Source organism: Xyrauchen texanus, chromosome 47 (assembly GCF_025860055.1).
Source record: "Xyrauchen texanus isolate HMW12.3.18 chromosome 47, RBS_HiC_50CHRs, whole genome shotgun sequence".
Taxonomy (NCBI): domain Eukaryota; kingdom Metazoa; phylum Chordata; class Actinopteri; order Cypriniformes; family Catostomidae; genus Xyrauchen; species Xyrauchen texanus.
In genome coordinates this window covers 24536578-24549208 of record NC_068322.1, presented here as the reverse complement: position 1 = coordinate 24549208, position 12631 = coordinate 24536578, and the positions used below count along the sequence as shown (strand labels likewise).

The 12631-nt window shown below is 35.2% G+C and overlaps 1 protein-coding gene across 2 annotated transcripts in view; it reads right to left on the bottom strand.

Annotated features, from left to right (window-relative positions):
- Positions 1–12631, bottom strand: part of tafa5a (TAFA chemokine like family member 5a) — a 256887-nt gene that overhangs the window by 157971 nt on the left and 86285 nt on the right. Inside the window, exon 1 of one of the 2 annotated variants that reach the window (XM_052121017.1) lies at positions 7767–7857. The exons of the other annotated variant lie outside the window; for it this stretch is intronic. Within the exon in view, the coding sequence (XP_051976977.1) occupies positions 7767–7857 (91 nt within the window). Of the gene's footprint in view, positions 1–7766; positions 7858–12631 lie in introns of those variants that run through there. 2 annotated transcript variants of the gene reach the window in all.

Below are 12631 nucleotides of genomic sequence, written 5' to 3'. Positions count from 1 at the left end.
TTAGTACATTGCCATCCTCTGAAAATATAAATCAAGGATCAATCAATCAACCAATCAATAGGAAAAACCTGATTTGTGTTTGCACAAACAATGTTTTTTTTTTTAACCTTTGTGTAACAAATATGTTAAGACAGCAGTAGAGACATTAACTTATAGACTTCTACTTCTCAAGGGAGTTAGTGCTTCAACAGCAAACGGATGGTCTTGCAGGAACAAGGAACACAAAGAACCTCTTTAAATTATAATATTTTTACTCAAATCTTGCTAATACAGCAAGAGTCAATGCAGGAAAAAACTTGATCTGAGTGGACTGTGCTTCTGTTTTGTCACAGTTGAATGGAAGATCTGGTGACTCTTAACCTCTGAGTCAGGACTATGTCTCAGGCACATGTAGACCAACACGATCACATGGTAAATCAACATATTGCTACCTAATTAAAATGTTTGCATCAATTCTAATATTTTATTTCCCGAGGCATGATAACATGTTGTGTCAACAGCTGCAGAGACCTGGGTTCTCATCCCGCATTGAAACCAGGAAGTAATAACACATTTTTCCGGTAAGATTACATTTTCACTTTACTGGTGGTTAGGCTTTGGATTTGGGTTTCCGGGATAGAGTTAATAAAATTACATCATTTACAAATAAAACACCTTGCTTTACAACTTGCTTTTCGCACACCTATTTGGAAATTTCACCCACTAACTGGAGCTCACATGTGCCCATATGTTCAACAACACTTTGCACTCCGGCCACTGGGGGGCAGTGGTTTAAACTTAGGTAATCACAGACTGACTTGAGCTTAAGAATTTATGACCTACTGTAGCTAAATTCACAGTGTGATTAGTCTGTGTTTTGACACACTTCCATGGCACCACTTCTGAACTGAGATATGGCAGTCTTTGAGAAAGTGATCCCACCTCTCAGCATGTTTGGGGTTTGACAAGGGAATTTTCACATGCCATGACTATATCTCTACACATACATTCTCACTGCATGTTATTACTAGCATGTTAAGTAGTGTTGAAGTGCCATGTCAAACTGACGTGGCACTCCAGGGCAAAATTGCCAAATCTTTTCACACAATCAGTTTAAGCACCTCCCGAGAAGTCCGCCAATGAATAAGCCAACCATCTGCAAACCAGACATTCAACATTTGCAAATTATGCCACAGTTCACCAGTTTGCTAACTACAATTATGCAATCAGTGCAACATCACAGCAAACAAACAGCACTGCTCTTTTCAGATCACCAACTACTCCTAATCTGTGGTTTTGAAATCAGTTTGACCCATGAAAACCCATGAAGAAGAAAAAGGAGATTGAAGGGCTTACTGAAAATTGTGTCCACATTCAGGCAATATTGGTTTTAACTCTTTAAAAAGTCTTTAACTTTGTAATCTAGAAGGTATCATAAATTAAGACATTGTAGGTGTCTGTGTATTATAAAGGGAGGGTCAATAAAAACTTTTCTTATCCAAAGCAACTTAACACTACAGGGTAGTCCCACTGGTGAGTGACATGCTCAATGGCTGAAGGCTGATGGTTCAGGACTCATTGATTGCATGTCCAAGGCCTGGACTTTAGCCACTATGTCACACCACCCTTCCAAGTGGTATATAACCCTTTAAAGAGTGTTCCAGATTCAGTACAAGTAAAGCTCAATCGGAAGCATTTGTGGCAATTCAGGGTTTGTTGATATTACATCAACATGGTAACAAAAGTGTAAAATTGTCTATAACTTTACACAGAAAGGGTTAGTAAGTGATTTTATCAAAGTAAAATCATGTTGATATACATATCATTTATGTCTTGTGGCTATACGTTTGAAACAGTGAGTATTTTAACATTAAAAAATTAATGGCCCCATTCACTTCCATTGTAAGTTCCATTGAAGAAGGAAAGTCATACATATCTGGGATGGCTTAAAGATAAGTAAATCATGAGATTTTTCATTTTTGGGTGAACTAACCCTTTGATGTTGGAGATACATTAATCAGGAGGGTGGCAGTGGAATACAACAAGTACATGTACTTTTTTTAATACTGTAATATGTTGTCAATTATCTTTGAGACATTTCCCATACTGCTCAAGTTGCACATTGCTATAATAAAAAAATAAAGAATACCTTAATGTTTTAATTGTCTTTGTGGTGTTTATTTCAGGACTTTGTTCTGGATGATTGCAAGAAGAAGACCAGTATATTTGTAGGTTCAGTTTGAACCAGTCTGGCCATTCTCTATTGACCAATCTCATCAACAAGGCATTTCTGTCCACAGATCTGCCGCTCACTGGACATTTTTTTTAAAAGTCAAAGAGTAAAGAGAGGTCAACAGATAATTTAGCTAACCGCTCTGTGTGATAAATTGTGGTGAGGAGAATATCATCTCAGAATGTTATTCTGAGATGCGAGTTGGCGCTGTTTTGGCTGCATGAGGAGGACCTACACAATATTAGGCAGTTGGTTTAATGTTGTGGCTGATCCATGTATATATAAATAATTGTTACTGCAGTTAGTTCTGGTCCTCAAATCTGATTGGACGAGAGACGTTAAATGAGCTCTGATGGTCTGACTCCATTAGCACTCCGATGCTTCACTGTGTGTGTATCACTCTGCTTGTGTTCGTGCCATTCGAAACTAAAGTGTAAGAGTAGTGCAGCTCTGTTAAGAGCTATGGTTTGTTTTTGTTTTTTTTCATGTATTATATTTTTTAAATTACATGTTAGTCAGCAGGTGGTAGCAAAAGATCATTTTTGTATGTAATATGTGCAGTTGTTTACGTAAAGTGAATCCGTCAGACATTGTTTATATAGAACAGCGCTTTGTGATCGCTTGTATTTCTACTAATACACAAAGACATTTTCTACAGCTAGAAAATAGCTTTAAATGGATTTAAATGAACAACTTAAGCATTACGGCTCATCACAGCTGAGAGACACAACAGACAGATTAATTACACAATAGGTACTGTTTAAAATGGTGGAGGACATTGCGGTTTCTATAGTGCTCGACTCTTGTGCACTTTTTCGCTACCACAAAATAGAGAGAAATACCCCCGCTTGAACTGCTATTTTTCCACTGAGAAAGCTGACAGCATCTCTGCTTGGGAGTGGCAACAGGTGATCACACATGCTCTGTCTCTCTATCTCACACACACGCACTCACACACACACACACACACACACACACACACACACACACACACACACACACATACACACATTCACATTTATCCAATAACTTGGCAGAAACAGCACAAGCCTTGACATTTTTGAATTACTAATGAATGCTTGGACGCATCATTTGTTTTGAACCAGCAAAGGCAGATTCTGATCCGCCACGTAAGAAAGTAGTTCCATGCACAAATTAGTTTTTTATGACCGTACTCAGTTTTTCCAAAAAATTTTTTTTAAATGTACTTGTTCATTGAACTGTTGTATATAAGCAATATCACACTCACAATCATGCTATATGGCCCTAAATCAGCACTGCTGTGATTACCTGCAGCCGAATAACAGCAGTGCTGATGCAGGGCCATATCGCACTCTTGCTCGTGTGATATTGCTTACACACATATATATATATATATATATATATATATATATATATATATATATATATATATATAGGTTTTCTAGTTAAGTTAAGCTTAAACATTACTTTGAAACAACTTGCCATTATTTTCTAAATCTTTTGGTGTGACAAGTTGAATGATCTCATACATTTATGGATATCTAACAAATGTTTTCCAGCTAAGTTGGCTTAAAATGACCTTAAGTTGAATTTGCTTGAAAATTGTGATGCAAAAATGCTATGTATAAATTTTAAGTCAATCCAATTTGTTTCAGTAATGTTTTATTACAGCAATAGGCACTATGTTCTGAACATACTCTGAAATGTGCCCAAAAATACCCTTTAGCCATGACTCACAATGTAACTGTTTCCCACATACCTTATTGCTTCAATATAGTGTCACACTTGTACAGTATCATACAAAGTATGTCGGTCCACCAGCGTTTTTCAACAGCAATAGAAAATGCTGTTGATTCCCATTTGAAGGGTTGTCTCAAAAAAAAAAAAAAAAAAGGACTGTTGGAAAATCTACTTACTGAGCTGTTCTGCATTATTTCTGTGGTCAGTGGGTTTTATTCAGTGCGTGTTAGTATAAATTACCTCACCTTCTAGTGTGAGCAACGACCTTCGGCAGCCAAAGCAAATGTGCTCTCACCTCCGTGCCTCATTTACTTCAGCAGAGGTTTCAATAAACACATCTCTTTGATGTTTTCTTCTTAGCAGAGAACTAAGCCCATACTATAAACCACAATGCATCAACATGAACGGACAAGAATGCACAAACATGAATTGAATATCTGCAGACCTGAAATTGTCTAAATATAATGTGCAAGACCCAACACTCTTCCTGACCTCCATTCTACACAACTTATTGTTAATTATCTGTCGATCGAACGGCAATTAAATGTCTATGAAAGTAAGAATAAATGCTTCTCATGAGTGGAAATTGTCAAGGAATAGTTCACTCAAAAATGAAAATGTTTTCATTATTTACTCACTTTAATTTCTTTCCAAACCCATATGATATTTAGTTGTTTTATTTCCATGGAACCAAAAATAATTTATAAACATAAAATAACAAAATAAAATAAAATAAAGTAAAAAAAAAATTAAAATAGATAAAATTAAATTAATACAATGTCATGCTCTTTATTCCAGGTTTTCTGAAGCCATATGGTAGTTTTAGGTAAGCAACAAACCAAAACTTGAGTTGTTATTCAATGGATATCTTGGATGCCTGGCACGTGCACATTTTTAATAACTGAGAACAATACAGACTACTTTTATGATATTTTTGATGTGTTTCCTATCCTTTTTTTTTTTTAGCTTGACAGACATTGTTACTATGATTTGCTACTGTAGGGAAAATAGCTGCATAAAAAGTCTCCTTGTGTGGTCTACAGGCATGCATTACAGTATATGGGGTCATGAGGATGAGTAAATTATGACAGAATTTTTATTTTGGGGTAAACTATTTTAAGGATTTGCATGTTCTTTATTCACAAAAGAACAACATTTATTAACTGGACGTGACAGAATATAAGCTATTACCTAAGGTCAATGTGTTTTTTTTATTTTCTATGTTCAGCCATGTGTTTGTTTGCTCATCACTATGAATGTCATTTTTTCCTTGAATGTTTTTTTTTTTTTTTCAGATCAGCCTCAGACTGATCTTAATATTTACATGAGGAGCACAGGAGAGGGTTGCAAACATACTCCAATCCCCACAGCTAAGCAGAGAAACCAGCTGACCTTCTGTCTCATCTATAAACAAAGTGCTCTTGTCTTCCCTTAAGGCACACACAGAAGCCAAGTTAGTTGTCAGCTGAAAAGGACATCCTATATCTACTGTGTCAGTGTGGAAAGGTGAAGCAGTAGTATCTAGCTGACTTGTCTGTTTGGCTCTCATTTCTCACCTTTCAGCATTCATGTTGACACGTTACCCCTGCATTATGCATTCTCTGCAATGCTGCTTCTGTTTTTAAAAGTATGTTGGATCTAAAATACATATATACCTAGCTAACATGCAAGTTGTAAATTGTAACATTAAAAAATAAATATTAGATTTATTAGATAATGTCCCTCAGTATGATATGCTTTACTCCATCTCAAACTGTTTTAAACAGCATTTTGCTATTTCATTCATAATTCATTCATTTTGCTATTTCTTCTCACCACAATTGTACAGAGCAGTTATCTGAGTTACTGTAGACAGTTTAAACCAGTCTGGCCATTCTCTGACTCATCAAAAAGACATTGCCACCCACAGAACTGCCACTCACTGGATGTTTTTTGTTTTTGGCACCATTCTGAGTAAATTCTAGAGACTGATGTGCATGAAAATCCCAGAAATACTCAAACCAGCTCGTCTGGCACCAACAATCATACATGTGATTATCTAATCGGCCAATCATGTGGCTGCAGTGCAGTGCATAAAATCATTCAGATATGGGTCAGGAGCTTCAGTTAATGTTCACATCAACCATCAGAATGGGGAAAAAATTTTATCGGCATGATTGTTGGTGCCAGACGGGCTGGTTTGAGTATTTCTGGGATTTTCATGCACATCAGCACATCAGTCTCATGAGGTCAGAATTTACTCAATAAATTTAAAAAAAAATATCCAGTGAGTGGCAGTTCTGTGGGCGGAAATGTCTTGTTGATGAGAGAGGTCAACAGAGAATGGTCAGACTGGTTTAAACTGTCTACATTAACTCAGATAACTGCTCTGTACAATTGTGGTGAGAATCATGTCATGTCAGAATGTTATTCTGAGATGCGGGTTGGTGCTGTTTTGGTGGCACGAGGGGGACCTTCACAATATTAGGCAAGTGGTTTTAATGTTGTGGCTGATCGTTGTATATATATATATATATATATATATATATATATATATATATATATATATATATATATATATAATAGTTACTGCCACATGAAGTACAATGTTCTAAGTTCCTCATAAAATATCTTTGCAGTGTAAAGCACTATATAATGCATTAAAACACTTGGTCAACACTCAAATTCAAGTGCTATCCTGTGTTTTTTATGCATTAGACTCCTTAAAGGTGCAACCAGGAATATATAAGTATCATAATGTCTAAAACAGTAATCCATCCATCCATCCATCCATCGTCAACCGCTTATCCTGTGTACAGGGTCGCGGGGTAAAACAGTAATCACTGTTGATAAAATTATTTGCAAACATTTATAATGCATTACAATGTGTATTACAAGGCACTATTATACCGTTATAATGCATTAAAATAGCTTTATAAAAATATTTTTAATCTTGCACTATTAAGGTATTCTTAATGCACTGTAATGCATTTCAACTGCCTCATAATACACTTCAAAATCCAATATGTTCCTGTGAATTATTGTAACCACTCTGATAATGCATACTATAAAACACTTTACAACATTTAAGACTCATCAATTCAAAGTTAAACTTTATATGGCTATTATATATGACTGTAATATTTTAAAACACGATCAGCACCCTATTTCATATGTTATATCATGTGTTATAGGTTTTAATTTATTATGTTATTTAAAGTTGTAACCATGAATACAAAAGCTATTGTAATTTAGCATAAAATTGTGGTTTGAATTATTTATGAAAAAATATAAAGCATTATAAAGTGTATTATAAAGCATTATGAATATATTTCTAGAGCATTATTCATATAGGCTTTAGGTAGTGTTATCAGATTCTGCTTCATACAAGATATAATGGGAGATTGAATAATCACTTTTTAACCTCAGCTACCCTTAAGACAGACTGTAGTGCCATCTATTGAAGAACACATTTATAAATCACTCAACTCATAGAACAGCACCACGTCCATCTGATTTGATGTCACATTTGTTACGCATTTCACACACACACACAAAAAAAAAATTAATAAAAAAAAAAACAATAATAATAATAAATCTACCCACAAATATGAGTATAGCCAGATTTGCATGAACCGTATCTGATAAAAATTACCCTATATGGGATCAAAACAAAACCCTCTTAATGGGTGGTCTCTTGATGACTTATTGTTGTTTTTTTATCACTAAGTGCATTATCTATTTTAAAGTAACATTAACATATGATTGCGCATTTAAAAAAAAAAAAAAAAAAAAGTCCCCAATCAAATCACCCTCCATATTCAGTATGATTAAAGAAACACATTTAGCCTACCGTCTCTTAAGAAGCGCGAGTGGATGAGGATAATGAGGAAACAGCAGATCGCCGCTCCCGCTAGAGCCCACGCAACTCTCAGCATCAGCATCCTGACTGGCTTCAGCACACACGCCACATCTCCATCCTCTTGCCATACAAAACCCAACAAAAACACCGCTGCGCTTTTCTTTCACAGATTCCGCGGATAATATGGAGGATTCCGTCCAATTCGCAACATTTGAAGATGACAATTTTAGTGAAATAGTACACTTGGGAGCTTTTTCCCACCCATCGCAAGAGATGCCGAAAATTCCAGTTTGTCTGAGGCTGTTGCGTGGATCTAACTCGAGTGACGCGCGGTCGCGGGTTGCGGCACCATTCTCTCCAACAGATCTGTTTTACGCACTTGGGTAACAGCGCTGATCACTGAGAACTGTCACAAATCTCTTTAGTAATAGCCTGTCGAAGGGTCCTTGTTGTGTATCGTGAAGTATAACTCAGATTGACTTCAAAAATAGCTGTAATTCCCCTCAATCATTAGAACAATCGTGCAAAAATGTCCCAAACGCGTCGCGTGTGATTTCGGCGGTGTGTTGAGTCTGTATCTCCGCCTCCGTCTGTGCCGTTCCCGGGTTTGATTCTTCTCTTAACGAGCGCACTTTTTCTCCGCTCTGACGCATCCCTCGCCTCCCCACACTCGCCTGAAGAGACGCGTTTGAGAAGCGCTCGCCGGTGGATGCGTCAGAGCGCATGTTCTTCCAGTCTGACGTCAGGCTTTGTCTTAAGTTATTTCTACATGTGTATTACATTATTTGTGCTCAATCTTCAAGTAATGTCACTTGGTCTAAGACCCCAAGGAATGAAAACCTAAGTTTTGTGGCTTTTGGTGCATTTATGAATATGTTGGTGGGTCATTCTCTGGAATTCTTATTGCATAACGTGTGTCCCTATAACTAGCAACTGATAAAAAAAATAAAAAATACTGACTGAATATTATTCTTTAGTTACATTATTTGACTCTGTTTTGTAATGCATTGTATGTAAAACTTTTAAATGTCTTAAATGTAGTAGTTTTTTATATAAATATCGACCAATCTGCATGTGTCCATACAGTACAAAGAGGTGCAATTGTGCAGTACCTTCAGGGTATATCACTAACTGATCTAACCTAACATAATCAGGTTGATTCAGACATGTTAAATAATATTTTTGACTTCAATTAAACAAACTAATTGTAAGGTTTAGATCACACTGACAAATATTTTAACCTAAAAATTAGACATGTCAGAAAACACATTCCTTTCCTCTCTCATATATGTGTATATATATACTGTATATGTATTTTAATATATATACTGTATATTAGTGCAGTCAGTCAATACAAATTTTGTATCATGATTAATCACATCTTTTTTCAAAGTTAATTGTGATTTTGATGGTGCTGAAATTTTTATTCATACATCCTTTTTTTCCAATGACAAAATGCATTGACATTTTAGCAAGACAGCATAACATAACAACTAACAACACTCCTGTGCACAAAGGTCTTATTCAAATTGAATTGGACAATTTTTAACAAGGCCTTCAAATAGTTATTGTTAGTACTTTTGTATTTTATGGTTTTAAGTCCATTATAAAAACACAAATAGATAAAATGTGAAAACTAATCTAAGCAAAGAGTGAAATAAACATAAACAATTTGAATATTTATTGTGTGAAAATTATATCTATCATAATTTTTTATTACATCTTTTACTACAACTGTCCCAAACAATCGTAATGAAATTAAGACTCTCACCAAACAATTTTCCCCTATTTGAGTGAAATGCATGCTTGAGACAAGTGATGTCTAGAAAGAAAATAAAGATAAATACTGGTTACTTGTTAGCAGAATATTTTAACTGGGCATCATTAAAAAAAAAAAAAACTGTAATTTTTCCAAATGAAGCAAAAAGTGTGAAAATATGATTTAGTGTATTTAGGATAGATAAATGTCAGCTGTAAAATTAGCCTTAGCAAGACAAAGGAGGTCGCGAATAGATTTACATCAGCATCATTTCCACCAAAGAATTCTTTTAAACACAATACAGAATTTGAGATGTGCTGGAAGTGATACTGTGGTGGAAATTTTCATGACTTTAGACAAAAAAAAAGACATAAATTAATAAGAAAGTCCACAGTGCTAAAAGTGTCAGAAACACCCTTAAACATACAGTGAGAAGAATATAAAGCCTTCTGAAGTTGGTATATTTGCATTATGGGCCCCTTCCACAACAATGATGCATCAAAATCGCAGCTCTGTCAATACTGCTGTCTGCGCATCTAATTTAGAGCCAATTATCAGCGTTTGCCAGTGTTTACAATGGGGGCGTCCATTTTTAATTTATCCGCAGTGCCTGTAACGCTCTCACAGCCTCTTCCTTAGACTGTGATCCATCAATCATTTCGACGGCAATTAAAGGAGAGCTGTCCTGGAAGTGACTATGTGATGCAGCCAGAGCAGGTGCGTCACCTTAACGATGATGATGACATACATGCTGCCAATGCACAGTCCTTGGTCGTGTTACTCAAAGAGCACCTGTCACTTATATTGACACTTTCCTGCAGTTTCAGCACAAGTGTGCCTTTGGGAACTAAAGAGTGCCACACTTCTGAGGGGTTAAAGGTTTAGAGATGACCAAAGTTTGAGAATTAATTTTAGAGGTTGTTTATTCACCAAACTTGATACGGGTAATGTTTCATTGTATAATTAATTAATGCACAGTCATGCCAAAGGTATATTTAAGCAATGTGTTATGACAGGCATGCTATATTGTGAAGATACAGTAGTCACATCTAAAGGCTGTAAGGCACAATGTGCAACAACACCTTTGGCCTTGACTATATTTGCAATCAGACAGTAGGTTGACTTTTCTTTGGCTAAAATCAGTCTTTGCTTACAGAATTATAAAACACTGCCCCCAGTGGCTGATGCGGTAAGTGTTGTTATGCGTGAAATGTCCATGGAGGGGCGCCAAAGGCGAGCTGAGAAGTGAGTTGTTTTCTGCTGTACAGGCTGTAATACAGCGAAAAGGAATACATATTTTATAAACTGTACACCCAATCCAAACTCCAAACCTAAACCTAGTCAACAGTGGAGCAAAAATGTAATGTTAGAGGGAAAAATGCAAAATGCAAAATGCAAAATCACGCTCCTCACTGATTATGTTAAAAAGATTACTCTGTGTTTCCAAAGCTGCTGACATAATGTGCTTTGTACAATGAATTCTAAAGCCAATATTTGTATTGTCAAATCAATGCTTTACTTGTGTGCTCTCATAATAATGTAATGTAATTAACTTATCATATTTATATAAAATTATGTTTATAATATTTGAGTTATTATATACTAAATTATCTTTATTTGGGATTTTTTATCAGTGATGATTGATTAATTCATTATTGAATTAATAAATTATTAATGAATTAATTAATATTATTAATTAATAATTAAATTACTTAATCGGCACATCATAATAAGACTGATAAATTGTAAATGTTAAAAGTGTTGCATCTCGCCAGTAAAATACGGGACAATAGGCATCACACTGGCCAAAATACGTGACATTCAAATATATCGATCAACTTCATTAGACTTTACACATGACGCATGACACACTACTATTATGACATTTTTGGATGCATTTGTAAGCGTTAAAGTGAGTCCTAATGCACTGCCATTGTATTGAATTCAGCCAACATTATATAATATTACTTTCTTTTGTGTTCTGCAGACGATAAAAAGTCAAATGACATGTTGGTGAGTAAATGATAACAGAATTTACATTTTTGGGTGAACTATTCTTTTTTTTTTTCACAAAACATTGAGCATATTTAGATTCTTTTCTTTTCTAGCCAATTTGCACAATGTGTGGAATATCATCATCAACAGTACAAATAATGGTCGGATCATCGTGTTAGTTGGAGCACTACTGCATACAAAGAAAGCTAAGAATACTCTATACGTTTACTTTGGAATAACGTCTTTAACACATATTGCAACTGACAGAAAAGACTCAGCATTTTTCAACCATAATGTAGTGTTTCTTTGACATACTCTAAGGGATAGTAAATGCTGTGCGTGGCAGCATGCTGCCATTAAAACAGAGTAGTCTATAAAACCACTCAATTCCCAAACTCCTTAACCATGGAAATGAGGGAACCGCACTGACCTAAATGAACAGCATGGTGCCTTATCAGTTGTTTTTGTGAACAACTTCTCTACTGAATATAATCAGTTAAGTAATCCTATGGTATCTTTCTAAAACAATGTAGGGCCTCCCACATTTTATTCCCATATGTTTATTCAATTAGTTACATTCAATCAGTGTTAAGCAGCTGCTGTTACAATAATATGCATGTGAGGTTGGAAATCTAATATGGGCTCCACGCCAACTGACAAAAAAAAAAAAAAAATCTCCTTAATACACTTAATATTTATATATATATTCCAGGAAATGTTGGTGAAAAGGAATTTATTAAAACAACAGCAATAAATCCCCTTTCGCTAACATTACCTGTAAAATATGTATTCATGTATTAGCTGATTTAATTAACAACATTGTGTCTTTTTAGTTTTACTTGACTAGAGCTTTTTAATTAAAAAACAACATTGAGTAACATGACATATTGCATATTTTATTTGCAGTTAAATCAGTTTGTCCTTAGATTTGCACAAAAAAAGCCTCAATCTGTCTTGTGCTTGATCAAGGTGACTATGACTGTTAAAGCTGTAATAACTGTACATTAAACTGAATTATATAACTTATGAAACATTTCTTTATTGTACTTCAACTTATGTAGTTTGGCTGAAGCTTGGAACATTGACATGATGTTTGTAAAGT